The sequence below is a fragment of the Agaricus bisporus genome, assembly GCF_000300575.1.
Source record: "Agaricus bisporus var. bisporus H97 unplaced genomic scaffold AGABI2scaffold_14, whole genome shotgun sequence".
Lineage (NCBI taxonomy): Eukaryota > Fungi > Basidiomycota > Agaricomycetes > Agaricales > Agaricaceae > Agaricus > Agaricus bisporus.
This window is the reverse complement of record NW_006267349.1, coordinates 778,972-806,639: the sequence shown is the minus strand read 5'-3', so window position 1 is coordinate 806,639 and position 27,668 is coordinate 778,972. Positions and strand designations below refer to the sequence as shown.

General features: G+C 45.9%; 9 protein-coding genes across 9 annotated transcripts; 6 read left to right on the top strand and 3 right to left on the bottom strand.

Moving 5' to 3' along the window:
* Positions 1-390: 390 nt before the first annotated feature.
* Positions 391-2,240, top strand: AGABI2DRAFT_78683 (hypothetical protein; the record flags this gene model as incomplete). The annotated part of the gene is made up of 10 exons (XM_006456893.1): positions 391-528; positions 592-742; positions 797-880; positions 945-1,075; positions 1,141-1,218; positions 1,285-1,398; positions 1,466-1,640; positions 1,708-1,814; positions 1,874-1,995; positions 2,063-2,240. Coding segments are annotated over 10 exons (1,278 nt in total), but the record flags the coding sequence as incomplete, so codon positions are not given.
* A 1,625-nt stretch (positions 2,241-3,865) lies between these two features.
* Positions 3,866-5,493, top strand: AGABI2DRAFT_78719 (hypothetical protein; the record flags this gene model as incomplete). The annotated part of the gene is made up of 6 exons (XM_006456892.1): positions 3,866-4,000; positions 4,088-4,257; positions 4,318-4,448; positions 4,501-4,586; positions 4,620-4,909; positions 4,974-5,493. 6 exons carry the CDS (start codon positions 3,866-3,868, stop codon positions 5,491-5,493), a joined length of 1,332 nt encoding a protein of 443 aa, XP_006456955.1.
* A 651-nt stretch (positions 5,494-6,144) lies between these two features.
* On the top strand, positions 6,145-8,634 carry AGABI2DRAFT_195899 (hypothetical protein). The gene is made up of 12 exons (XM_006456891.1): positions 6,145-6,277; positions 6,344-6,477; positions 6,528-6,612; positions 6,663-6,756; positions 6,807-6,938; positions 6,995-7,164; positions 7,227-7,337; positions 7,392-7,445; positions 7,494-7,741; positions 7,799-8,004; positions 8,065-8,270; positions 8,326-8,634. Exons 2-12 carry the CDS (start codon positions 6,346-6,348, stop codon positions 8,532-8,534), a joined length of 1,647 nt encoding a protein of 548 aa, XP_006456954.1. The 5' UTR covers positions 6,145-6,277; positions 6,344-6,345; the 3' UTR covers positions 8,535-8,634.
* A 1,615-nt stretch (positions 8,635-10,249) lies between these two features.
* AGABI2DRAFT_181365 (hypothetical protein) lies at positions 10,250-15,115 on the top strand (the record flags this gene model as incomplete). The annotated part of the gene is made up of 9 exons (XM_006456890.1): positions 10,250-10,375; positions 10,429-12,135; positions 12,213-12,275; positions 12,386-12,838; positions 12,889-13,355; positions 13,408-13,984; positions 14,051-14,246; positions 14,295-14,495; positions 14,559-15,115. The coding sequence occupies 9 exons, from the start codon at positions 10,250-10,252 to the stop codon at positions 15,113-15,115; spliced, it is 4,347 nt and encodes a 1,448-aa protein (XP_006456953.1).
* Positions 15,116-15,464: 349 nt separating this feature from the next.
* AGABI2DRAFT_195896 (hypothetical protein) lies at positions 15,465-16,726 on the bottom strand. Its single transcript, XM_006456889.1, has 6 exons — positions 16,637-16,726; positions 16,357-16,568; positions 16,136-16,308; positions 15,919-16,072; positions 15,755-15,856; positions 15,465-15,696 (listed from the first exon to the last, which is right to left on the bottom strand). The coding sequence occupies exons 2-6, from the start codon at positions 16,452-16,454 to the stop codon at positions 15,564-15,566; spliced, it is 660 nt and encodes a 219-aa protein (XP_006456952.1). The 5' UTR covers positions 16,455-16,568; positions 16,637-16,726; the 3' UTR covers positions 15,465-15,563.
* Positions 16,727-18,069: 1,343 nt separating this feature from the next.
* AGABI2DRAFT_195895 (hypothetical protein) lies at positions 18,070-19,394 on the bottom strand. Its single transcript, XM_006456888.1, has 5 exons — positions 19,208-19,394; positions 18,978-19,150; positions 18,769-18,922; positions 18,607-18,708; positions 18,070-18,551 (listed from the first exon to the last, which is right to left on the bottom strand). The coding sequence occupies exons 1-5, from the start codon at positions 19,318-19,320 to the stop codon at positions 18,419-18,421; spliced, it is 675 nt and encodes a 224-aa protein (XP_006456951.1). The 5' UTR covers positions 19,321-19,394; the 3' UTR covers positions 18,070-18,418.
* A 1,928-nt stretch (positions 19,395-21,322) lies between these two features.
* Positions 21,323-23,498, top strand: AGABI2DRAFT_188722 (hypothetical protein; the record flags this gene model as incomplete). The annotated part of the gene is made up of 9 exons (XM_006456887.1): positions 21,323-21,372; positions 21,432-21,567; positions 21,769-21,884; positions 21,930-22,099; positions 22,247-22,371; positions 22,423-22,484; positions 22,533-22,659; positions 22,713-22,878; positions 22,931-23,498. Exons 2-9 carry the CDS (start codon positions 21,450-21,452, stop codon positions 23,496-23,498), a joined length of 1,452 nt encoding a protein of 483 aa, XP_006456950.1. The 5' UTR covers positions 21,323-21,372; positions 21,432-21,449.
* A 535-nt stretch (positions 23,499-24,033) lies between these two features.
* AGABI2DRAFT_181361 (hypothetical protein) lies at positions 24,034-25,598 on the bottom strand (the record flags this gene model as incomplete). Its single annotated transcript, XM_006456886.1, has 3 exons — positions 25,280-25,598; positions 24,984-25,227; positions 24,034-24,928 (listed from the first exon to the last, which is right to left on the bottom strand). The coding sequence occupies exons 1-3, from the start codon at positions 25,512-25,514 to the stop codon at positions 24,034-24,036; spliced, it is 1,374 nt and encodes a 457-aa protein (XP_006456949.1). The 5' UTR covers positions 25,515-25,598.
* Positions 25,599-26,196: 598 nt separating this feature from the next.
* On the top strand, positions 26,197-27,603 carry AGABI2DRAFT_122821 (hypothetical protein; the record flags this gene model as incomplete). Its single annotated transcript, XM_006456885.1, has 1 exon — positions 26,197-27,603. One exon carries the CDS (start codon positions 26,197-26,199, stop codon positions 27,601-27,603), a length of 1,407 nt encoding a protein of 468 aa, XP_006456948.1.
* Between the last annotated feature and the right edge of the window lie 65 nt (positions 27,604-27,668).

Below are 27,668 nucleotides of genomic sequence, written 5' to 3'. Positions count from 1 at the left end.
AGTATATATATATAAAGTTTTCTTGGGAAGTGGTTAGACGATCCAGAAAAACCACTGATTCCATTTGGTCATGTCATTTCTTGCTCTACTTACTACACTCGTTGCGTTTCTTTTAGCTTTGTATATTTTATGCAAAAGGAAACATTCCAGTGTATGTTTTTTTCTCTCTTTTCTTATTACGAGAGAAAGGATTGAGGAATTTTTTGTTTGATTATTTTCAGTTGGATCATATTCCTACGATTCCTGCTAGAGGAATGTTTTCATCGAGGTTTTTGGGGTCTTTTGAAACTTTTTTCTGGGGTCATGAGATGATTTTAGAAGGGTATCAAAAGGTAACTTACTTACTTTTTTTGCTGATGATGTTGGTTGGGTATTGACTTTTTTTGAAAGCATCGAATTTTCAAGATTCCGAGATATTTTGATTGGGCTGTGATTGTGAATGGAGAGGAATGTTTGGAGGATATGAGGAAAGCTACGGATGATAAACTTTCGTTTATGGATTCTTTAAATCTCGTGAGTCGGTTACTCGTTCGTTCTCAAAAAACTACTATCATATATATTTGGGTTCATAACAAGGGTGCACAGTTTGAGTATACTGTTAGTCCTAATCTTCAAGCTGATTTGTTTCATATCGATGTTGTGAGAGGGAGGATGTCGAGGAATATTAGTACTCGGATGCTTGATGTTTTGGATGAGATTGATCAAGTCTTGAGTGGGTTTTTTGTGAATGAAGCTGATCAAGGTGGGTCGGTCACATCGTTCTTAGATTCCATGGTTTTTGACTCATACTGAGTAGATTGGGTTGACTTGACTTGTTTTTCATCGGTTGTTTATCTCGTTTCAAGAGTGAGCGCTCGGTTTCTCGTTGGACCCGATCTCAGTTGAGCTTTTTTTCTGAAATATCATAAAATTTTGTTCAAGTTCTGACTACTCGTGATATGTAGGTTCAAATCGGAAGTATACGGATATCATGGTCAGTTATACTGAACATATCGGTAAAGGCGCTATCATCATCCGATTTTTTCCAAAATGGCTGAAACCGTATGTTCTTCGTTTGGGATTTTCTTTGAAACTCGTCTTTCTTAATCAAATTAATAAATCATTAGCATCATGGCGCGCATGTTGTTTGGGAATCGTAAGATGAGGGAAATGGAGAACTATTTAAGACCTCTTATACCAGAGAGTTTGGAAAATGGTGGTATGGATCCTGCGAGTAATGTGTGTTTCAATCTTTTTTTTTTCTCATATGAAGTATATATCTCATTTGGTTAATTCCAATACTAGAACGACATGGTTACGTGGCTTTGGAATGCTGCTCCAGAAAACCATCGTACTCTTCATGACCTTGCAAGTCGCATGATATTCATTCATTTCGCTTCGATATCCACAACCTCCGAAGTAAGTCTCCCAGTACTCTATTTCACATTTCACCGTCAAACATTTCTCAATATATCTCTTAATCAAGCTGTTGAGTCATGTTCTCTTCAGTCTTGCAAGCTATACTTCGTATATCAAACCACTCAGAGAAGAGATTTCAACTATCGTCGAAGCAGAAGGTTGGACTAAATCGGCTTTTGATAAAATGCGAAAATTGGACAGTTTTATTAAAGAAACGCAAAGAGTACATGGATGTTCTGCAGGTTCGTCTTTTTTTCTCTTCAACCTCCGATAAGGATTATGTTGCTTATTGGCACTTGGGTTAATTAGCTGGAGAAGGTCGATTGACTATGTCCGATTATAGGTTCTCGGATGGTACATTTATACCTAAAGGAACACAAATTGCTGTAGCTGAACGAGCCATCAATCAAGATGCGGTAAAAAAAAAACTTCTTTCGATTCATAGAAACAAATGTGCCAATGCAACTTTCTATAGCGTGTCTATAATAATCCTCTGAAATTTGAGGGTTTCCGGTTTGCTGATATGGAGCCTTTGAAGTGGCAGATGACTGCTCTCAATGAAAAATATATGACGTTTGGAATTGGACGTCATGCATGGTACGTTACCGCATATTTTATGTTTCCCATTAAGAATGATTTTTAAGACTCTTTTTTTGAATAATAGTCCTGGACGTTTCTTCGCGATTGTTCACATCAAAGCAGTCGTTTCTCGGATTTTATTGAATTATGATATCAAGTTGACCGATGAAGTCAGTGGAAGGCCAAAGGATCTGTGGTTTACGGGTATCTTCTCTGCTCCGAACAAAGACGCGAAGATATCATTGAAAAAGAGGAATTTGTGATTAGACATGTATATCAGCACCGTCCATGTCTCGAGAAAAATAGTTGTTATATTCAAACACTACAGTATTACAGTATTATAGACGCTAGTAGGATTGCTAGTGGTTGTGCCAAATATTGAAACTCGCCGCGCAGAAGATACCACTTTTCTTGATCCATCTCATCGTCCGTGCTAATCGAACCTACTAGTATGTATCTTGGGGTACTCCTCACTAAGCTTAAAGTTCATATTCGCATTGGTTATCAACTTCCCTCGATCGCCAGGTACAACAAACAAGAAAGGCCACCGGACACACTTCTGACCAGCAAGCTTACCGTTAAGCTCATCCATAACCCTGTAGATACCTGACGATTCAAGTTTGTGGGTAGGTTCTACGGCGAAATGAAGCATGGTGACCCGAGTCTTGTACTCGTTGATAACGAATGTGTTGAGTGAAGCACCACCAGATTGAGGCAGGTGAATGGTGCTATCACGGTATTCTCTCATAGCTTGACCTTGTTCGACAGGTAACTCTGGAGTAAACCGGGTCCAAGTTCGAAGCTCGGAGATAATCGAGATGACCAAGTGGCATAGTAAGGGCGCCGTGGTCTCACTTATGTGAGACACTAAGTATGGCTTGTATACAAGATCGAGAGCTTGAGGGAGGGGTGCCAAGGCGCAGAGAAGACGGAATTGTTTTTGCGGCTCCCGTGTGACAATGTAGTCAGAGAGGCGACGTTCAAAAAACTCTGTCGGAACGACGTCACGAAGTGAGGCTGATCACATAGGGGGTTTTCATAGGCAGGTCGTGCAAAGACAAAGTCACGGTGGAATTGTTCCCCTTGTTCCGAGAGAGGGAAGCAATTTCCTGTCTTGAGAATACGCCCAAGGATACCCGTATTAGATAGAACTACGGCTGTATCGCAATAAGGCCGGGTAGTTTTAAGACCTTCTAGTGTTTGGTGAATGTCTCATCGAACAAAAAGCAATTGCGAGGTGACGGACCAAGGATTTCAAAGAGCTCTAGAGGCGTATAGAGTCCGGGGGAAGTGGTGTACCATCTTTGTCCATCAAGCGACTGGATATAAGAGTTTGGTTATTGCAAAGACGATGGGTACTTTGAGGGACTACTTAGTATCAAATTTGGATGCTAAGGCTTCCGATCCCTTCGAAGCGGATGCTTATGCGCCGAACCGTCGGTCATATAGTGCTCCTATCGATGTATCACCAAAGTCGTGTCACTCATGTGTACGAGCGCTTGAGCAACGGAGTAGCACACAACGTGGCTGAAGGATACCCCGATAAGGCAGGCACGGATCAAAGATTATATAATTTAATTTAGGGGCTGCGTTTTTGGGGCCTGCCGTAGGTCGCTCCAATGTTGCCAGAACTTATAACCGCCTTTCATACACTCATTCATATACCTTCAAAAGCATATCCTAGGAAAACGCCTCACCGTAACCGGGAGGAGAGCTGCACATCATGGCCACGCCAGGCAAATTGGGACTACTTCAGCAGCTTCGCGCTTGGCTCTTCGCATTGGTCTTTCTTCCAGCAACTATTGTCCTTGTTCTTTTGGTTATGTCTTCTGGTGTCTTTCCGGTCGGCAAGAATACCTCGCCTCTGCCGCAACTACCTGTGGAAATCATGGATGGGGTCACGTTCGCCCCTGTTCAAACCCTTCATGGGTGGGCTCAATTCTCGCCCTTCTATCCGGTTCGCCGGTATCGAGTCCCGCCAAAAGGTTGCAGCATAACGCAGGTGAATGGCATCTCATCTTGTGTTAGGATCATCTGACAGCTCTAGAGGTTAACATCGTAGGTTCTGCTTCTTGACACTTCATAGCGTCCATTCAATATTGTGTTCTAGTTGAAACGCCACGGTGCCCGCTTCCCCACTCTCCATTCTGGTGAACGCATAAAGTCCGCTGTAGACAAGCTAAAGTCCGCCAAGTCCTACATTCGAGAAGACTTGCAATTTCTCAAGGATTATACTTACGACCTTGGCTTCGATGATTTGGTTGCTTTGGGTGCGCTCCAGTGAGTCATCAATGGGAGAAATAAATATACCCTGGGAGGAGGTTGATGTGACCCTCTTAGGTCGTACACTGCAGGACAGTTGGCATTTACCCGATATAGTCACTTGCTTAGCGGAGATGCTACCCTCCCTCCCTTCGTTCGTTCGACGAGTAGCTCGCGTGTCATCGATAGTGCCCATAACTGGACTTCTGGTAAGCTTCAGCCGTCCTTCCCTTTTTTGATACGTACTAATCTACATATGAGGTTTCTCTTTCGCTAGCCAACACCGATTCAATCCCGTACTCTCTGTGATAATGTCAAAGGACGCAAGTTACCGTTACTCCCAAACTGTGTTTGTGACTGACGGTCCACGTGTTTCATAGTCCGCAAATAACACCCTTGCTCACTCCGGGTGTCCTCTTGCTGGTGATGGCGACGAAAAATCGAATGCCTGGGTCAATATCTATGCCACCCCGATTGCCAAGCGCTTCAACTCACTAGCCATTGACATGAACTCAAATCTCACCGCGGCTGACGTAGTAGATTTAATCTCCTTATGCCCATTTGATAGTGTTGCGAAACAAGAACCGAGCCAGTTTTGCAATATTTTCGAACCGGAAGACTTTACCAATTTTGAATGGGGAATGAATCTCGACAAGTACTATGGTACAGGGTTAGTGACCTCTTTGATATCCCTGGTTGGACGACCAATCTTAGACTATACTACATGCGTTTAGGTATGGACAACCTGTCGGGGGTCGGGTAGAAGGTGTTGGTTATGTCAATGAGCTGATAGCCCGGCTCACAAACACGCCCGTGCGAGATAATACCCAGACGAATAGGACTTTAGACTCCGATCCCGCCACGTTCCCGCTTGACCGCTCGATCTTCGCGGACTTTTCCCATGACAATCAAATGGTAGCGATCTACTCTGCTTTGGGATTGTTGAACGAAAAACATGAAGTCTTGGATGAAACTCGAGTTAATCCTGAGACTGAATGGGATACTTCTGACGTTGTATCATTTTCGGCAGAGATGGTTGTTGAGCGGTTATCTTGTGCGTGGGATCCACCAGTGGGAGGGTATAAACCGACGGAGTACGTGCGAATTATGATCAATGATGCTTTACAGCCGATGAGTTTTTGTGGTGCGGATGAAAATGGGTTGTGCAAGTTGTCGAAGTTTGTTGAGAGTCAGTCGTATGCTAGGAATGATGGGGACGGAGATTTTGAAAAGTGTTTTCTGACACAGACTTGATTGCGATAGTTATATTGTCATGGATGCATACCCTGCTTTTCGTGTAGTTTTGATCGAATGTTCCTGTGTATATAATCATCCGAGTAATACTCACTTGTTGGCTTTTAATCATATCAGCGGCCATGGGACAGGAGCCAGGGCCGCCAGGGCGGTTTAGTTCAGGTTCTTTGAATTAATTTACCTGGTCTTGAGTTTTCTGGAAGCCTAAACTCAATAGCTTCTCACACTACAGTGACTTCCTGCGAGAATTTACATCACTAGTTGCCTGCGACAGGTGTGAACTCACTTTTTGAAGGTTTTCCGTCCATGTGTCGACTGACAAGCTTATATAAGCATATATCACTGCCACAGGGCCAACGGGACCGATCACTGTCTTTTGTTTCCTTCGATCTCCCGAGCGGATTTTCGTTTCTCACTACCTTGAAAAGGTTGAAAGTAGTCTTCTCGCTCAAAAGCAATCGAAGGAATGGACAGCTTGAAGGCCCCTCTGTGCCCTTATTAATTCGACACAACGGACGACACGTCCATAGAATGTTCTTTCATTTAAGAAAGCTTGAATGCGGCATCTATTATCTTGGATTCAATCGTCAAACTTCAAGCTTTGAGCCTTATTCAAACTAGTAGTGCTCCCCTACCGGGTATTCAAGATATCTTATCCGAAGCTCTGGCTCTCCACATGTCCCAATGCATTTCCACTTCTTCTCCCATCACGAGGTGGGTATATAGTTCTCATGGGGTGCGGAGTGTCTACGGTATTGAATTCCCACCGTTTCGCAAACTCGAGGCAAGCTATTTTACTCTTAGGATCTAGCTTCGCTGCTGAAGCTACTGACGTATCCCCTGCCCCCAGAAATGTCGGAAATTGCTGAGGAGAAACGACGAGAGGATGAGCATAGTATCCTGCGGCTGAGGAGGGTTCATAAGAAAGATAATGCATTGCTTGCAAAGCTGGGGTATAAAAGTGAATTTAAAAGAGCATTCTCCGTGCGTATTTTCATACCATGTAAGAATTATTCTTACTACTTTTTGTTTAGCCAGTGCACACTATAGGGTTTGCGTTTAGTATCATGGGAGTATGTGCGTCGGTCTCTTCGACTTTCTTTTTTTCACTCATAACTGGTAAGCTATATTTTTTGTGGTTTGTTATCATAATAACGAAAGCATTTTAGCGGGTCACGTAGGAATGACCTTCGGTTGGATCATCCCTTGCTTATTCGTCATCTGTGTCGTATTATCTCTGGCTGAACTGGCTTCCGCCATGCCGTACGCTCTTCAAACCATACCACTATTTTTTTTACTTACAAGAATGATAGGACGAGCGCCGGTCTGTACTACTTTTCCGCGAAGCTCTCACCACCGAAATACGCACCTCTCATAAGTTGGATAACTGGATGGGCGAATGTGACTGGTCAGATAATGCTAGTATGTTCTATTGAATTCGTCAAGTAAGCTTTAGCTCCCATTTCCCCCGCGCTACTTCTGGCTTACTTTCATTCTTCAGTGCGCAAATGATAACGACTGGTATAGCTATAGGCTCAAATGGCAAAATTCTACTTGGACCTGCGGAAACATATGGGATATTACTTTGTATCCTAGTGTCTCATGCGATCATGTGCTCGGCGAATTCCAGGGTTTTAGCTAGGCTCTCCTTAATCACTGGTTTCGTGAATGGTTAGTATCTCTTATTCTATCGGTGTGTATTATTCGATGCGACACTTATATGAACCTTCTAGTTGCGACGACAATTTCCACGGCGATTGCTTTGATCGTTATGTCTGGATCGAAGAGAGTTTCTGGCAAAGATGCTTTTACGTTGTTAGAGAATCATTCCGGTTGGAATAATAGTGTGTACAACTCACTCCAGATGTCTCTCTGGTAGCTAATATTCTATTCCATAGATGGATGGGCATTCATCATGTCTTTCACGTCTGCCATGTGGGTTCTCACAGGATGTAGGTTTATTTGACTTCGCTCTTTACCTTTCCTGAACCCCATTTTAGACGACGCGGCAGCCCATATATCAGAGGAAATATCGTTCGCAGAAAAAGCAGCTCCCCTGGCTATGATTACTGGCGTGTTAGGAACGGAAATCCTTGGCTTCTTTTTATTGATTGGAGCTTCATTCGCTTCATTCGATATCAAAAGGCTCGTTGATACGGATCTGAGTATGCCCATGGGACAAGTTTATCTGGATACCTTTGGGAAGAAGGGTGCGTTAGCTGTTTGGAGTTTATGCATTGCCGTTCAGGTGAGCTAACAGATTGATATCACTTTAATTAAATGCATTGACGAATGGTATATCAAGTGGGTAAATGGTGTAACACAAGGGGTAGATGCTTCTCGCGTCACATTTGCGTTGGCTAGAGACAATGGGCTTCCTGGATCTAGGTGGTGGAAACAAATCCACCCAAAAACTAAAACGCCCGTTTATGCTGTTTGGTTGGTTATGTTCCTTTCAGCCGTTATTGGAGTTCTTGTTTGGAGTGAAGCGGCGTTATCGTCCCTCGCTGGGTGAGTGTTTTTTATTTTGTAATCGTTCAACTTATATTAACTTGGTTATCGTGAATGAAGAGCGACAGTTGTTAGCCTATATTCGTCATATGCTATACCAATATTCCTTCGTATAACATATGGGTATAAGTCTTTCCAACCTGGCTATTTCCGCTTAGGTAGATGGTCCAGGTTCATTGGTAGTATTGCAATTATGTGGGCAGTTTTTGTGGGGGTGGTGTTATTGTTTCCTTTGGATCCTAATATCAAAAGTGCGGCAGACATGAGTGAGTGAAGTCATTATTCATAAATGTTTTCGGTTTTTGACTTGACTTGCTCCAGATTATGCTGTTGTGATTGTTTTGGCGGTGTTCGTGCTTTCAGCATTGTCGTGGATTACATCGGCACATAAATGGTTTCATGGTCCTGTACCAAATATTACGATGGAGGAGGTAGACAGAGTTACGGGTGAGGCTGAGAACGAGGTCCCTGAAAGGGAAGGTGAAGCGTATGAGAAGCGGAGCAGCCTGGGAGAGAAGATAGCTTTTTAATGGATGAACGTAGCATCAAGTATTACTAGTGATACCACTCCCTTACACGATCGCTTGATCCTGAAATGAATTGGTTCCTTGATTCACGTCTTCGAAATTCTATGAATTATGCAAACGTCTATCAGGAGATTCCTCTGGCCCTCATAAATGCCGATGTTCGACTAGTTCTTCTGAGTTGTCCCGCTCCGAGTAGGAACAATCTCAAGTTACTGCTGTAATACTCACCACTGGCATTCCATTCTATCCAAATACGATTAGCCCTCACTATATAGTCTATAAACCCAAATGCGCCGTGTTATAGCTATTGCGGTCAGACATGGCAGAAATACAATGTGGATCGCAGTGGACATTCATGTGGATATCCACGGACCGCGGTGGTGGACGTAAGAATCGATCACACACTGAACTTTGTTCCGTGCCACGGGACAAAGCGGCCAAGGCAGCGAAACATGTAGCTGGACTGCATAAGTGTAAACGCCATGTTTACAACCTGAGGATGTGGATGTCCACTTGTGAAGCTTAGAGGCGGGAATTTGATTGACATACTCTTGGGTCAACCGCGATGACCCCAACTGATGCACCGACTTGGGCCCTTTTTAATGTTTTCTTCGGATTGGAATACGTCAAGGAGATATAATACAGGTATTCGAAACATTCAAGTCTCTTCGGCATGGCTACTTTACTTGCGACTCTCACTAATATCTGCTCCAATCATTTCCCCCAGACGAGGCCTTTGCGCACCAACGACCGGTGGCTTACCAGTACGGCCACCCGTTCAGCTCAGAATAGAAAGGATTCATATGGGATAATTTACCCAATGAGAAAAGTCATTCTAGCATTATCATCAATACCTGCTTCATATTCTCAAGGTGGTAAATTTTCCGCTCTTGCAAATATATCTGATGATGCGATTCGACGTTTTCCTCCTCCAGTGCCACTGGTTATGATATGTGTTAATTTGCACTGGCGTTTGACTCATCATCAGGGCGTTCAGCGTGTTCTCACTGGCCTTACCATCAAGTTCCTATATCTTGATCGAGTGATCGTGCTTATTTACTATTTACCACGATTATGAGAATAGATGTGCCCGAATATATTTTATTTTCTCTGACTTAAGTTGGCTTGGCATGTCGGTGGCCGACGGTTTTGCGACCAGTGGGGTAAGGATCACCCCTGGTTGTTGACAGGAACAAAATAACGGCAGGGGCGATGGTCGTAACAACAATTACTCTGCGTATATATCCCTATCTCGGAATCCTGTGATGTTGGTACTACTTAGTGTTTAGTAGGAAAGCTGTTTGACTTGATACTAAGTATCGTTAAATATAGCCTCAGTTGAAGTTGGTCATGGATCTTGTGATGGAGAGATACTACACTTCCACTCAACTTATTCAACTCGGAGAGAAAAGCGGGCCAGAGTTGAAGTTGGAGCACATGTTTACTTCACTGAGTAGCCGAGGTGTGGCATGATGTGCATGTGATGAATTATGGTTGGGGAAGCAATGATGAATGGGTGTGGAGTTGTTGAGTATATTTATCATGAGTCTGGCCCGATGTCAAGTACTATATATTAAGTATATATATAAGAATAGGGGACCCGCAGCTACGGCAATTGTGTGGGTTTTTATGTTTACACAGAGTAGGAAACACGTTTGACGATTGGCACGTGATTTCCTTGCGAGCCTTCCCACCGACCACCACAGTCTGCAGGCGAGATGCCTGAATACGTCTACGCCCTCCACGACTTTCTCCCAGAAAACGACGACGAAGTCACCTTCAAGGCCGGCGAACGGGTCGAGGTCGTCGAAAAGGACGATGCTTACGGAGACGGCTGGTGGCAGGTTCAGTATCTTCCTTCTCTCTTGCCCTTCTTTATGCTGAGCTGGCATTCTAGGGCCGTAATCTAGACGGTAAAGTCGGCTTGTTTCCTGTCAGCTATACGACCTCCGTCTCGCCAGCTCCACCTGCCGACGAGGATGACGGTTCTCAAGATTTCAATCACAACAAATCTATCCTCAATACTCTCGTAGAGGAGTCAGAGTCTGGCAGCCCACGTCCAGCAGATTACTCTTCAGTCGATTCTACCAACCACATCCTCGCCCCGATACCAAAAACTCCACCATTTCAACTTCTAAACGGGGATCACGACTACGAACCAACTTCTCCTGTAAAATCTTCTCAATCACACCAGCTACAACGAGGAGGTCCCGATGAAGTCATGAAAGCCACTCTGACCGATGTTCAAGAGGCTATCGAGCAATTAGGCCAAAGACAGCACGCGGACAATGATTTTGATGGCAGTCGGAGTTTCAGTTTCGCCAGCACAAGAGATGATCGGGATACCGATACCGATTTCGACTTGAGCGACCTTGATGGACCCAATGGCCATGCTGATACCGCCACCGCTGCAGGAGAAGGAGAAGACGGAGTTGAAGGTTGGCATAAAAATGCTAGAGAAAAACTAGCCGCGAAAGCTAGAAAAGCGGTTGAGGAAGCTGAAAAATTGGAAGCTATGATGAGTGCTAGTGATCGAAGAATGGTCATGCCCCCGATCGAAGTTGAGGTGAGCGACGAGAGTGATGACGAACCCGAGGAACAGAGGGAAGACCACACTACTACGACTTCCAGTCGGATTGCGGGTATACCGGAGGAGGATGAAGGCGTTGAAACGGATCAGGATCCACCGTTCATGCGACATGGTAGCAGGAATAGGAAGGAACGCCAACAGGGCTTGCCTGCTGTTGCTTCTCCGGAGGGTGCAAAGATCCTTCCTATATCACTAGACGGAGGTGTTTCTCTGGATCTCGCAGAGAAAGACGACGCCCAACCATCTACTGCCACTCGTTCCGCATTTCCTTCTCATATCAGGACTCCATCTTCTCCTTTCGAATCATCTACTCGAGCTCAAACCCCTCAGCTACAGCGACACGACACCACTTCTGCGGCCGTTTCACTCCCACCTGCCACCAATACGTACCAAAACGACAGTACGGTTATCTCTGTACCCGTCTCCGCTTCATCAAATCCTGATCAACACCCGTTCACCATGCGCGAAACCTCTACTGGGCCACGAAACTCTCTACGTGGTTCCTCAGCATCATCGTCGTCTGCTCCTCCTCAGTCAACTACTGACGTATCCTTTTCCTCGAATTCTATTCACCCGCCTGTTCAAAGATCAATGTCCCCCTCAATAAACGTATCAAACACTCCGCTCACAGTCCCTATCCTTAAACGAGCGAGCGTTTTATCTGCTCACTCTGCCAATTCAGGACATTCCATACACTCCACGTTACCTCCAGCGTCGCCCGAACCTTCATCCCCATTACCTCCTATTCCTGTCGATATTGTCAACACGGGTACTCAACAACAACATACTAGAATTTCTTCACCGGCTAGTATTGGGAATGGTATAGTCACATCTACTATATCCTTGGGTGCTGGTGGTGCCGGTGGTACTGCAGATAATGGGACATTGTCACCGATTTCATTTGGTGAAGATAGGACGAGGAACGGGAAGGGGGAGAAATGGAAGAAACATCCCACGGAATGGAATCTTGACGACGTTGTCGATTGGTTGAAGTCTAAAGGATTCGATAAAGACGTCTGTGATAAATTTATCGGCACGTTTCTCCATTACTCTTTTATATATATTTCACTAATCATCGCTTGACAATTCAGAACAAGAAATCACGGGAGACGTTCTTCTCGATTTGGATATCAATTTGCTTAAATCCGAAATCGGTATATTGGCCTTTGGGAAGCGGATGAGGATATCGAACGCGATAACTGATTTGAGGAGGCCACCTTCATTAAATTATTCTGACTCTCAATCGCAACATAATCAACAACAGTCACAACTTTCTCCTCAACGAGGACAACAACTGCAACATTCGCCATTACACTCTGCTCGCTCATCCCAATTTCAGTCACAGCCACCACCGCAGCAACAGAATGATGGGGGCATAGGGCTATATACGCCTGTCTCTCCCCAATCCCAGATTCACCCTCATTCGAGAACTCAAAGTCAAAGCCAATCCTCTATTTCTGGATTCGCTCCTCCGCCGGCTGGCGCTCCTTCTGGTGCCCCTGTTGTACAGCAACAGCAACATCAGCTGCAACTGCAACAACCACAACACGAATATTCGAATAGTTTGCAGAGTTCGTTGGGAAGCCCGTTTGGAAATTTACCGTTGTTTCAACAACAACAACAAGGGTTGCAGCATGCTTATGGTGGTGGTCCTCCTCCCGCGGAAGTTGGGTTGGGGATTGTCGCAAATGGAGGGGGCGGTCCTCCTGGACTTTTGGTAAGTTTTCTCCTCTTCAAAGATCATTGAAACTGACGTTATTTTGATAGAAACCTCGGCCGGCCTCATTGTCACTCTCCCCATCGGACTCAGCGCTCAAGGTATCGGCAAGCGCAACTGATGAAAACGGCGCACCTCTGGCCTCACGTAATATGCAAATGTTACAAGAAGAAGAGCGTGGCCACATGTCCGATGGAGAAATTTCAGCCATATCCAAAACTAAGACAAGAAGAAGACTATTCGGAACTGGATCTTCATCGCCGCATTCGTCTTTGAAAAGGTTTTCGAAGGAGTCGCCTGTTGGCCAGAATTTTGTTGATAAAGATAAATCGGAGGTTGGGGTCAAGGAGAAGGAGAAGGATAAGGAGAGTGTTTCGTCTTTGGTTGGGAAGAGACCGAAGAGCAAGAAGGGTACTGATGGGCATGATAGTGGAGCAACTCCGTCGACGAAAAGTGGTGACAGGTTGAGTATTTTCGGAGGGACGTTTACGACTAGGTCAAGGAAACCACCTCCAAGGTAATGTCAAGTGCTACTTTATCCAAATTTATTCATTCATTTAACTTTGCAGTGCGGACTTTGAGGAGAAACCAGCGCATTTGTCGAAATTTAGTCTTGGGAGATTGGGATCGTATAAGAGGTCTAGTGTTACTCCGAATGGAGGAGGAGGGAGTTTCATCGACTTCTCACCTCAAGTTGGATCGAAGAATCATTCGAGAGATCAGTCGGTTTTACGAAAACGGACTAATTCTTCGGGTTCGGCGGTCGTTCATAATCATGACAATGTGACGAGCCCCGTCATTCAAGGTTCCATTTTGAGCCCACCGCTTGACGGTGCTAGTGATACTACCCCCGTTGTCGGCGATGCTGCTCCCGCTGTCGGTGATAACACCCCTGCTATCGGCGGTGCTACTCCCTCCGTCAATGGTACTGCCCCTGCCGCCGGAGGTGCTACTCGTACTCCTCAATTACGGGATCAGGACAAATCGGGGCTTGTTGAGGATGGGCGAAGCATTTTGGAACAAATTGGTGAACCAGATCATGCTGGATGGATGAGAAAGAGAGGGGAGAGGTATAATTCGTGGAGGACTAGGTATCTGGTGTTGAAGGGATCGCATTTGTATTGGATGAAGAGTAATAGCAAACACGTAAGTCTCTTGCCTTTCTCTTGTTCCCCCTTTTCCAACTCTTATTCAATCAATACATGTCTGTAGGAAAAGAAAATCAAGGGATACATCCATGTGGTCGGATATAAAGTGTCGGTGGATGAAAATCTCGACCCTGGGAGATATGGATTCAGGATTGATCACGATCACGATAAAACTCATTGTTTCAGTTCGGATGAGAAATCTGTGGTTAGGGATTGGACGAAGGCGATCATGAAGGCTACAATTGATCGGGATTATACAAGTCAGTTTTTCTTTTTCTTTCGGTTTCTGTGGTACTAACGAAGTGAAGAACCTGTGGTTTCGTCGTGCAATATACCAACTATACCACTGACGGTTGCCCAAGCTATGAACCCTGCTCCGAGACCACCTTCACCTTCTGCTAGAGCCGCGACCCAGAAAGCTTTGAGACGGGATAATCCTGATCAATTGTCGTCGCGAGACGCGGAGATTTTGATGGGACTGAGTCCTAATCATTCAAGTATTATGGAGTGTAAGTTTCATATTTCTCCTGCTATGTTTTCGTTGTTCTCAGCGAAATTGATATCATCTTTAGCTTCTTTGCATCAATTTGATATGTCGAGTCCAACTTCGGCGACGAGTGGTTCGACCGTAACGACCAAATTGAATTCCCTAAATTCTCTAAATTCTGCTTCTGCGCCACCTCCGAGACCATCGAGAGAAATGCGCCGACAGCTTTCAACATCCATCTTATCCGCTACCGAAGAACCATTAATTGAATGGGCCAACGCCTATCTCCCACCACAACTCCAAATCGTAGACACACCATACGCACCGCTCTGTACAGGATTAACCTTGTTAAGATTGGCGGAAGCTATCAAGGGTAAACCCGCTTCGCCACCGGTTCCTGACTCGGCATTTCCTGTGCATGAGACAGATGATAAATTGGATGGGTTGTTCAGGCTGTTTGACTTTTTGTTGGATAATGACGTGAAGATGGGGAGTGTGAGTATTAATGATGTGAAGTGTGGGAAGAGAGAGAAGATTGTTCAGCTTTTGAAGGGGCTGAAAGCTTGGGATGAGAAGAGGAGAGCGATCATTCAAAGTATTGGAAAATCCCCTGTTCAGGCTGGTGGATTTGTTGCGTTTTGAGGGAGACTTTGTGCTGTCATAATTTTTATCTCGCGCTTTCCTTTCTTGATTCTCCTGTCCTTTTTTATTTGAACTGACATATCCCTAATAGTGTCACTCTTTTGCTTTTTCGTATATATCTTGCTCTTCTTGCATATGCATCTTGTTGTCGCTCCTTGCCTTCGGTTTCTTATCTTTTCTACTTCTCTCAGCTCTTCATCACTCTCTCTTTCTCTGTACTTTTTTTATCTATCTATTGTTCTCTTAAGTAGTGCTTGGTTTCTTTTTCCTTATAAATCTGTGCAATTATTAATTGGATTAGCTTCGCAGACAATTTCGTTTTTTTCTTGTGCCAACCACACCTTTTGTAAGTTGCAGCAAATAACATTTTGTTCGTCAAATCGTAAGTACATTCAAATTGCAAGTACAATCATGCTATTACAGAAAATTATGTTATTATAGTGATCCCTTATTTGTCTGACAAGACTCCCATTGGGAGACGGAATAAAGCTGTAGGCTCGTCATCCATCAACATCCCAACAACGATATAAAAGGCGATTAAGCCTGTCATGATACCGAAAGCACCACCAGCACTGTTCACACTGAAGAAAAAAAGCTGTCTTATTACTCTTGTTTTGGTTCGCCGATGGAACTACTCACGGTTGTTTCTGATTCCAAGAACCAATAGCGAGGAGTAAATAGGTCAACGCCAGGAACGTTAACATTATCACGAATGCAATATTCTTCTTTAACATGGGCAAACTAGACGCGGTATTAATTTCTATGTCGATCGGCTCATGCGTCAACGCGGAAAAAAAACTTACATGTACATGACGGTGATCACGAACCATAGCATTAGGTATATTCCGAATGCTTGATGGAACTCTTCCGTTTGGCCCCCAAAAGCAGCTATGACACCGGAATCGGGTATAAAGAGAGTAGCATAGGACATCCAGAATGCACCATACGCGGAAAGGGCTAGAAATGAAATGATGCACGTTAATTCACTATCGGGCTTTTATGTGACTTTCTTGGCCTTACATGCTGCAGCGTAAGAATCTCCATAAGCGACTGACCATTGCCCAGCCATAAATTGAACGAGACCCCCAAAAAAGACTGCCATGCCAAGAATTAAGTTATCGGTTTGGACGCTTCGGGTATGGACAATAAACATGGAGAGTAAGAACGTCGTCCCTCCGAATCCCATTATTCCCCTATCATCCCAAGTAAGTATTGATTCTATGGATGTGCATACTACTCACATCGGTACGGGATTGCCCAAGCCGCGCCTTCTGTGTGTAGGCTCTAACTGCGTCTGACGAATTTGAGACTTTTCGATGTCATTTCTATTGCTTGCCATGGCTCAAAGAGTTTGTTCGTGGCAAGCGAGAGTGCGGGGGCAAGCAGTGGAAGAGCGGATGCGGTATTGCCATGCCTCTTAACTGTATTGCAGTACCGCTCAATCGCCATTTTTGTAAGTGTTCGCTTGTCATTGCTTTTGTTCCATTTGATCCATGGAAAACAATGATAACGCGTAACAAGACCCTCGCTTAATGATGTCGGTGTTCGACGTTTCCGTTGATTCAGTCACTACGTTAGATACAGGAAAACCGTCAATCCATCTCGAAAGTCAACTTGATAGCCCGAAAATAAGAACGTACTATCTAACCACTACTTTCATATACTCTAGTGTTTTGAGGACTGTGGCCATAACTGGGATGTAAGCCACATCACAATGGGAGCACCTGGGGTTTACCCCTCCCCAGTCTTACAAGTTCTATATACGTACTAGTGTGGCGTGGTTCATCCGTGGTGAGAATGTTTGGGTAGAAATCCAGTTAAAATACAACCACGTTTGATTTGATACAAGTCACAGGCAAGTGCCACCGAGGTTGAACTTCCGAGCACCCCTGTGGCAAAATTCTGAATCATGCAACATGACGAAATTTACTTTGGGCTAAATTCAGTAAAGACCGCATTAGGTCAGGTTCTGACCCTCAGATACTATGGGGTGTTGGTTGGTCATACGATTCTACCTATCAACGATACAGTCGCACCTGTGATGATAACGCGTACCTTTCTGCGACGGCCCAGGGTATGGGTTATCGCAGATTAAGAAGACACTCTATTCCATTTGCATTCTAAATGGATTGTGAGGGTGATCAATGTATTTTCCAAGGAGCAGCGCAGCTCTGAGTATTTCATTTCTCAAGAAGAGTGATTGATATCGCCGTCGTATTCGCTGCCGTTGTATCAGTCTTACCTGCCGTCTCATGGGCCTCTGTTGTAGGGATCCTCCAACACGTGCTCGGATTCCCGCCGGAACATGCCACCAATCCCAGCCAATCCCTACTACGTTCCGATAAGCTTCGGCCTGCTTAGTACTCAGTGACCTTCCTCGAGTTTTACCATCCGCATTTGAACTTCTTATCGTACCGAGGTCTCTTCTCTATTTGTAAAAGCGAGCAAGATTGGGAAGAAGTTGTCTCTGCAAAAAGGTTCTCGAAGTCTAACTGATTTTAATTCTGTCAAAAGTAGCATCGTGTATAGTCTTCCAAATGCGTTATGGTGTTGCCTCAGCTCGAGCCGAGGTTTTCAAAGAATTTTCGATATCAAACTGGAAAAATTTGAAGAACTACCAAGCACTGTGTAAAGCTAGGCAAACAGGAAGCTTAAGGCAGACGGGGACATCTTTTTGATCCGACCATAGCAAAAGTTCTAGTATAAATTGATTGGCTCATTATCTCGTTTATCGAAACAACGTCAAGCCCATTAATGTTTGCTTCATATAGATTTCAGGTTGTAAAGTTATCCTATCTGACCCCAACGGTCTTTCACCTTACATAGCTTCACCAATATACTGGTGGTTTAATATTTTTCTTCAACGATGTATTGCAGCTCGGGGTGTGGCAGTTTGCTGGCTGGTATGGATATCGGGTTCGGCTGATGGTCCAATGGGGTCGAAACCTGGAGTCGGTGGATCAACAATGCAGGGTCTACCGTACATCACAAGTATAGTTTGTCACAATGCGTCTGTATATATATAGATTTGTGAAAGGCCAGGATAAGGACAAGGATCTGGTTTTAAATTAGATTACCAACCGATTGGATGAGGAGATGGAATAGTGACTCCTGATCATGAGCTGGCGAGGCCTTGAGCGATTTCACTGCTTCCCTTCCTAATGATTGTCATTCCATCAGGAAACCAGTACTCCCTACGCAACGACAGATGTTACAATGGGTATTATATGCCATAATCCCGGCTAGCAGTCGAATCAACATGAGGAACAGAAATCATTTCGCCGAAACCAGGTTGTCGCCTGATCAATCCTCCGACCAAACGCCCAGTGGGAGATGGAACAAGGCTGTGGGCTCCGCAGCCATCAGCATAGCGACACCAACATAGAAGGCGATTAGACCAGTCATGATGCCGAAGGCGCCACCGGCTTTATTTACACTAAAAACCCCGATCAATTCATAGGCTCTATTTCATCAGGAATATGTGCACTCACGATGGCTTCCCGTTCCACGTTCCAATAGCCAAGAGTAGCAGAGCGACTGAAAGAGTTGACAGTAAAATCACAAACGACAGATTCTTCCTCAGCATGGGCGGGCTATTGCACATCAGCGTGTAAGTAATCGGTCTGCCGTAAATGCACTTTAGGGGGACTCACATGAACATCAGTGTGATCATGAGCCATACAATCAAATACAAACCAAACGCTTGGTTGAACTCCTCCGTTGGACCCCCAAAAGCGTCTAAGACACCGGAACCCGGTATGAAGATAGTAGCATATGACATCCAGAATGCACCATAGGACGAAAGAACTAGAAACACATCACAATTTGTTCGTTTCCTTTAAGGTGGAGAGACAATTCGCACCAGTCGATGCGTAAGTTTCTTTCAAGGCGATTGACCATTGCCCGGCTAGAAATTGAGTGAGCCCACCGGCGAAAATTGCCATGCCGATGACTGCGTTGTTGGCCTGGACATTTCGGGTGTGGACGATGAACATAGACAACAGGAATGTCGTCGCCGCAAAAGAGAAAATCCCCCTACAGTCAGGAGTAAGCCTTGGCTCATAAATATGGGACGTTGGAAGAAGCCTTTACATTGGAATCTGGTTCACCGTCCTGTGCTTTCTTACTCGAGTGTCACCATACTCAAGAGTTGGACCAGCTTGACGTTTACCGTCCTTTTCTAAATCTTTGCTGGCATCTGACATGTTGATCAAGTATTCGTGAAGTAGAAAGTTAGGATGAGGAGAATGAGCAAGATGCGTGGAGTGCTTGCTTCCGCCGTCTCAGTCACGATCGACTGGAGTTTTTATATACAAACTCTAATCGTGTGCAGTTTCCCTTCTCGTAGGACGAAAGATAGACCGTGCTCATGGGACGTTCAACGTGGATAATAGGAGCATCATTTCCAGCGAACAACTCCCCTTCGAGTTCACACTCCAACTTCTGTGGTGAGCATTAATATCCGATAGAAGCAGAAGCTAGCCAATAATCGGAATTCCCACTTCAGAGGGTTCCGTAATGCTGGCAGTGTTTCTAATCGCTGGTCTGAATCTTCATATATTCGTACAGTTCCTTGAGTTTGAGATGGTACGTTTGTGCGGCCTTAAGCTGCATATCGCCTTCTTGCATACTTAGTCCGCTGCTACGAATCCCGGGGTCCGATACTAGTTGAATCGGCAGAATAAGCGCGCAAAATCTCAAGTATGTTAACCTCGGCATGACCGGGGGAAATTGCGACAGACTCAAATGCGTTCGTGTTAATCTTCGGCGCCTATTTCCCATTCAGGCAAACTTCATTCTAACTTGTTCGAAATAGATAAAAGAAGCTTGTGTTCCATGGGTTTGCTCCCGGGCCCCAGGCTTCTCTACTGCAAGAATGAAATTAGCGTGCTTCGTCTATTGAAAGAACTCTACCTGACATACAAGTTGATACAACCCCCGTTTTTCTCTGCATCGATCGGTATGACTCCGATTGGCAGAGTCGCAATCGTATATTTGTACGAATCTTCGCCACTTGAAAGCTTCTTCCTTGTAAAAGGGCCGGTGGGAATACACGCTGCGGATGTGTCAATGGTGTCCCAGACACGAAAGTACTCAAGTCGGAAGAACGTGGACTCGTGACTCTCCTGAATTCTTTGCCATGGTGTAGATGGTTGAGGTGCGCGTGGTGCGACACTTGAAGAGGGTAGATTGAGGGATAATACGACGCGCGATCCAACCGGTCGTATATATAGGTAGTAGTATAGACTCTAGAGAAGGTGGTCTACGCCGGAATACTTATGTAGAGGACGTACATTTGATACGGACAAATAAGGACAAACTGAAATACGGACGCACCCGAGAAATCATACCGAGCTCGTCCCTCGCCGAGGCTCGCTGGCTGCTCACGGTGCTTGCTGGTCTTCCCCTATCGTACGGCGATAGGAGCTGCCTTCCGCATCCATACTTTCAAGTCGCAACCTTGAATAACCAAAGTAGACAGTTCGACATCTTAAACCATCCGTTTGCGGCACCCCGAGGTTCAGAAAAAATACCACCAATCTCCGAGTCTTCTGGAATTTAAAATGTCGGTTTCTGGATTCAAACTCGACAAGAAAACGTCGTGGTCGGTTTTGAGCCCAGGAACAGCAACACCGTCGACCGATAAACCCAAGGAATTATCAGACATCGGGATTCAGACTTTCAGTAGCTATTTCTGAATCATCAGAAGCCGTTCATTCGTACTTCAGCTTCATCTTACGGTATAGAGATTGGAAACCGTACATGACACAGCCAGAGTGAAATGAACAAGGACCGAATTTGAGCGGTTCACGCTCGCCATGTGCGGACTCCGAGTCGGAGTACGTTCGGAGTACGAGCATGATCGATTACATCAATTTTGATTGGACGCATCGGAGCGGAATCCGAATTTAGGTAATGGAGTGTGAATTACTTACTGGATGAAACAAACCAGAACTTCTACTGATGACTGTTATAGCTTACTGCCAAGCAGTATTGTAGCTAGTAGCCCCCAGCAACCCACCCACGTTGGTCAGAACCTACTTACGTAAAGAAAGACCTCCAAAATTAAGCAGGCCAAAACACCTGAGCCAGCGCTTTAAAGACAAATGTTCCCTCTACTAAGAACGTGCGTATGTCTCCATAAGTAAGCCTCCCATATATACTCAGCACTGACCCAGCGTAGCGCGAGCAGATTCCTTGGGGACACTTCCAGTTCGTCCGAGCACTAGCTTATAGCGCGTCGATTGTGGCGTTGGGTGAGTGGATATTTTTTTTTTGTATCCACCGCTTGACAAAGTTGCTCGATTTTATCAAGGCTTGATCATTGCAGAGGATGATGGGGCCCACTTCGGTGCCGCAAATTGGAACGGTTCCCGGAAGTTACAGTATTCTAGATACTGAGAAGGGAAATGCGGAATTAAAGCGCAGCCTCCGTACAGGACAAGGCCCATGTAAAGCCAGGTCCACCACGATCGAACATTGTCTTCTTTCACGACGATCGAATCAGTCACCGAAGCGATTCTTCAATTGGCTTTTAATATCAATCTCGCTTTCGCTCTTCTTATCCACTTCTGCCATTGCTTGTTATCGAGTATATAGGAGAAGAGAATTACTTTTTGGGGAGCGCAAAGATTCGGATACTTATGACGCAGGCGCCCCCTTTGCGCCCTTCAAGACTCAAAGACTTTGGGGAGCGTATTCTCCCTACTACTCAGTAGAGGAGTATTCACCGCCGCCCGATGATTGTAGACCAACTCAAGTTAACATTGTAAGTAGTATTTGTTATCCGAAGCTTGTTCTTACTTGATCACAGATCCAACGACATGGCGCGCGCTATCCTACGTTTAGTCTTTCAGTACGCATGGCAAAAGCTCTGCTTAAATTACAAGCAGCGGAACATTATATCGATCCTAGGCTTCAATTTGTCTCGGACTACAGATATGACTTGGGAACCGATGATTTGCTTCCGTTTGGTGAATTTCAGTGAGTACACACTATTTTTGGCCACGGACAAGCCCGAATTTGCGGCGATTGCCCAGTGCCCAGTGTGTCTCCCATAGGCCATCTGGATCTGAACTTGTCTCCTGCCGGCAGTTGAAATTTGTTCGACTGACCATTTTCATCTGAAAGGACGTATGAATCGGGACGTAAAGCGTTTGTACGTTATGACTCCCTTTCCTCTGGAGAGAATCTTCCCTTCGTAAGGGCATCTGGGAGCGATCGTGTGATCAAAAGCGCTTTCAAATGGATCGATGGCAAGTCGTTACATTAAACGTTCATGAGAGTTTTCAGTGACATTCATAAAGGTTTCAGCTCGGCTAGTCACAATACGTTGAAACCAGTGCTCGCACTCATTATACCAGAAATAGTAAGGCCATAAAGAGCTTTTTGGAGTCTCATACCGAAAGTGTCACAGGATGGTTGGAATAACACTCTCGACGATAAAAGTTGTCCAAATGCCGGCCAGTCTGAGAAGGAAGTTCAGAAATGGCAGAGTATATACGCCAAGCCAATAGCTGATCAACTGAATGCCGCTGCCTATGGTCGGTAATCATTTCATGTCCATGACATCCCGATTCTTCATCTCTTTTGCTAGGACTGCCTGAGAACCTGACAGCAGAAGATGCTGAGTCTCTCATTGCGCTCTGTGCTCTCGACACTGTCGCGAAAGAGGAATACAGCCAATTTTGCCAGCTTTTCAGTGAAGAAGACTTTAAAGGGTATGAGTACTCGATGGATTTGGAGAAGTTTTACTACACTGGGTGCGTAGGAATAGCTCGTTCATTCATACAAATGCCGTAACCTGGATACCAGGTATGGGTCGCCTTTGGGGTCTGTTCAAGGGGTTGGATACATAAACGAGCTACTTGCTCGACTAACCGATCAACCCGTCCAAGATCACACGCAGACTAACAGTACACTTGACTCGAAGCCAGAAACATTTCCTCTCGGACGAGGAATTTACATCGACTTTTCTCATGATAATTTGATGGTGGCAGTTATAAGTGCTATGGGAATGACAGGCAATCATATCAAGGCCCAATCCGATACCAGACCGATCCTTGACCCTACGAGGTACCGAGAAAACAGGGATTGGTACATAAGCAAATTTGTGCCGTTTTCAGGAAGGATGGTAGTTGAGCGGATGGAGTGCGGTAATGCAAGGGCTGCGGGTCGGTTTGGAAACGCAAGCCTGGAACGTGGGCAGCGTGATGGCTCGGGGAGTGCTGTGTACGTGCGAATATTGGTAGATGATGCAGTCCAGGATTTGGGCATTTGCAAAGGATCGAAAGATGGATTATGTACCTTGGAGGATTTCGTGGAGAGCCAGAGGTATGCCAGAGAGAATGGACAAGGTGACTGGGAGGAATGCTTTGAGTAGAATTACCTCCTTGCTTTATACGAGTTACATACGACTCACATCAATCCGACCATGTCAGAATGTTCGGAGGTTATTGTAACAACATAAATTCCCCGTGCTGCTTTCAAGTTGGGCTTCCCGCTTCGTGGATTGGAATAATCGTTATCAGTAGTACTTGGTTTCCGACTACCATGGCCCCTAGTGGTGTTCTGGTGTTACTTTGGAAATATTCAGACCATTAGAGTTCTCGCGCTCCGGGTTCACTTTGAAGAAACTCCGTACTAGAATCATATACACACGATCACTAGATGCCGCGCTGTGTTATCATTATCAGAGCCCGTCAGACGCATTGGCGTTATACCTGAAACAACGGGGTTCACTGTTTCATAAGCCATCACGCGCACGATTTGAAGGGTCCGTTGTTTTTTAATTTTGATTAACATCCTTAATCGAGAGGTCACATCTCTGCCAAAATCCTCATCCTACATAATATAGCTATTTACTTTGTCCATAGAAAAACGCAAAGGCCAACATACAGGATAAGATATCTCAGTGATTAACGAGGCGTGTAAGCGGGAGGTCTCGAACCCTCTCCCGCATCTTCTACCCTGTTAACAGCAACCATCACATTCTTCCCATTTCGTAATTTACTTGGCTTCGCCACCTCGTGACTGAGAGAGCCAAAAGACCCTGGAGACCGGAGCTGCTCAATACTTCCATTCGTATAGAGATGAGGCTGAGTTTGATGCTGATGCCCAGGCACACCGCTCACAACGCCGGGGGAAGTATCGCTGGCGTAAGACAGTCGCGCAGCGCCAGCCCCGATACTCTGTGATCCAGGTGTATAGTAGCTGAGGTCTGTCGAAGGCAAAGAAACTGGAGAAGAACCTGCCGCTCCAGTACCAGTTGTCGATTTTTCCGTAATTGTCGACAATGATGTTGGGGCGTATGAAAGGGTACCTCTCTGATATAGGTCGGAAGGTTGTTGGTGTATCCTTTCCGCACGCTCGGGGTGGACGTAAGGATTGAAATCCCGTTCAATTTCGAGCGGCTGGTAGGTGAGATGCTGCGGATTGGAAGGTAAAGGAGCCAACGAAGTGGCCATTTGGAAATTAGAACCAGACCATGAAGTATTCTTGAAACCATGTGCTGTTTCAGGTGATAATGAACCCTCTGGTGGGATCGTTGCAAGGGGAGGGTGACTCTCATTACTATTCCAGTTTTCTGCTTTACGTCGCTGTCTTCTTCTACAGCAGATCCAGAACGCGACGGCGACCAAACAAAGCCCAAGGGAGCCAATACCAGTCGTTAATGCAATAGTCAGAACGGGAAGCGAGCTTTGAGAAGACTCTTTGACCGGTGGAGATGTAGCAGACGAGTCGGCCGGCGTTGTACTGGATGATGATGGGGGTTCGGATGATGATGGCAAGGTTGAATCAGGTATGGTATAACTATAGACGGGTCATCAGTGAAGCTGGTTTGAATGATTTCGAGGGTCCTGCTCACATTAAAGTGTCAACTATGGCATATGGTCGACCTGGAGCCTTCGAAATTTGGAGAGTGTGAGAGACGTTTGGAAGATCTGCCTTCCCCCACACGATTTCACTTTGTACAGTTTCTTCGCCAGTCTGCGAGGGAACTGCAAGGTTAGGATCCGATAAGTTGAGCTGAACGGGTGGTTGCGAATCCAACTGCAACTGTGTAAACACTTCATAAGGCCAAAGAGGCGACATAAAGTAGATAGCAGTGCCTAGAACGCTCATTGAGTGGGATCAGTGGACGCAGAAGAAATTGAATCTTACCAGTGAACGTGAATCTAGCGAGCACGCCATCGTCCTCTCCTAGTCTATGAGACCCACCCGCGTCAAGTGGCGATGAAGACGAGATCCATGTTCCAGTGTAGGCAATAGCTGCCAGGTCACCATCGTCAACTGTGATGTTGACTTGGGCGAGAGAAGGAACGAAACAGCGAGCAAGAAGTATCAACAGCGCTGTGCGGGAGGAGACCATGCTACGTGGCTTGCTCTGTGTTGGCATGCACTGGGCGCCGAAATGTCTTTCAAGGGCTTGTCCATGTCGACACTTTACGATCAACCCTGAATATTATGATGCAGATTTCTATTTACGTAGGCGCCTACATGGGCCCGTGCCAGTGACTTGGGTCTTGGACCAATGCAGCCCAGCGAGGTCGATTTCGCGTTCGAGAATTTCAACAGTCATTCAGCAGTGTGTTATGACGGTCACCGTTATGACTTTTTCCAAGCGATTCTGAGTGTTCTATACGGTATGCGTCCAGTCTCTGGCCCGAGGAATCATGATCATCAGGCTGTGCCAGCGTCAATCTGCCACTCGTTGGTGCGTGAATGATTGAACCACAGAATGCAGATAGCAGTGACTTACGTAGAAGTGGAAGTTGAGACTACAAGCAAAAAAAAAGGCTCTTGGACCCTTACCACCACGTGAGTGGTTTTCTACGGACAATGCACTGTCCAAGGCAGCATATACAAGGGCACGCCCTGCCGCCTGCTCCACGGAGCATACCCCAACCTCTACGGAGACCAGGGCCAAGCAACGTCGTGTAAATACCAATACACGAAGCCTCCTCATGTACATATGACACACAAATCACCGAAAGACCGCAACACGCAGCAACCACACCCAAAACATGCGGTAATGCCTACAAGACCATTTATAACAACTCAACACCAAACCTCCACCCATGGACGGAATGAGCAGATACGCCTCGCCCGCGAGACAAACGCAGGAGAAGGACATTTTCAACACCCCCGCCCAAAACCTCCAAATGTCACCCATCACCTCACCACCCCAAACTACGATCCTTCCCCCCCACCCCCCCTCCATGCCCTCTACCCCACTGAGAGCTATAAACACCGTGAACTTCGAGCAGGAGGGACACACCCCAAAACGCTCCCTTCCCTTGGAAGAAAACGGATCCCCCGACCGCTCCACCAAGCTGGCCAAACTTGACCCGCCCGCAGGAGTCAGCGCGTCCATACACAACCCCAATCCCCAATCTACAGGCATCCCCCTAGACCAACCAGACATACCAATGGGCGATGCGGAACAAACTGACGAAGCAAGCGGACGCAAAATCGTCGGTAACCACATCACCACATCGAAAGGACTCACCTACACCGCCCCCCCGCCTGGAGGCTTCCCAACCCCACAACTCACTAGGCCCTACGCGAAGAACGTCTCCCCGCTTCTAGCCGGCCAAGTCGAAGCACTAGGTCCCCACACGATTTGGGTCAGACCATGGAAGATGAAATTCATCAAAAAAGACGATGCCCAAGAGGAACGAGATGCCATCTCTCAAGTGCTCACAGACTTCTTCGAAAGAGACGACCCGATCGAACTCCTCGCCACCAACCCGGCCCCCAACGCTATAAGAGTCTACGACAACACACCGTGGTACTTCATCGTACCTAAACTCTCAGAGAACGAATACAGAATGGCGGTCAAAACCAAAGTCATAGCCTCAAACACTGCTACACTCTTCATCCTCCCAGCTACCCAACAAATCCCCTCTTTCGTCATGCTCATTAAAGGAATAGACCAGCCAACTGGGAAAGCAGACGAAGGGGCTCTCATAGTCAAAGAAACGGTACAAAGAGTAATGAGAGACCGAGTGCCAACACTCAAATCGACGCTAGAAAACCTATCCGAAATAATCAAGAACCCCGGCATTGCTATTTCTTTCTTCATAGATAGCATCGAAGCCAACGCCGTCCGAGTCCCCAAAAGCAAAACAAACAGCCACCAAAACGTCACACACTGGTCGATTACGGCCAAGAGCATGCCACCCTTCACCCTTTTCGACTCCTACATCAAATTCATAGAGATCTACGACGGAGCCGAGTTCCAGACCCTTGGCTATGGCATTGGAAAGGTCGCGAAAGGTTCCGAAACTGTAACCTGTTACAACTGCAAATCGAGCGACCATCCTGATGCCAGATGCCCATTTCCCGCCATCCCGGGATGGCTAGCCCCGACGGACGACAAGTTTCCCTGGTCCAAAGCAGAACCGGAAAGGCAGAATGACTCAGGGAGAGGAAGGAAACCAAAGAGAGGTGGATACCGAGGTAGCTACAACAAGACCAACTAGGATTAACCATGTACGATCTTTGCGACCCTCACAATCCGCCTCTTCTCCGTTTTTTTCTCTACATT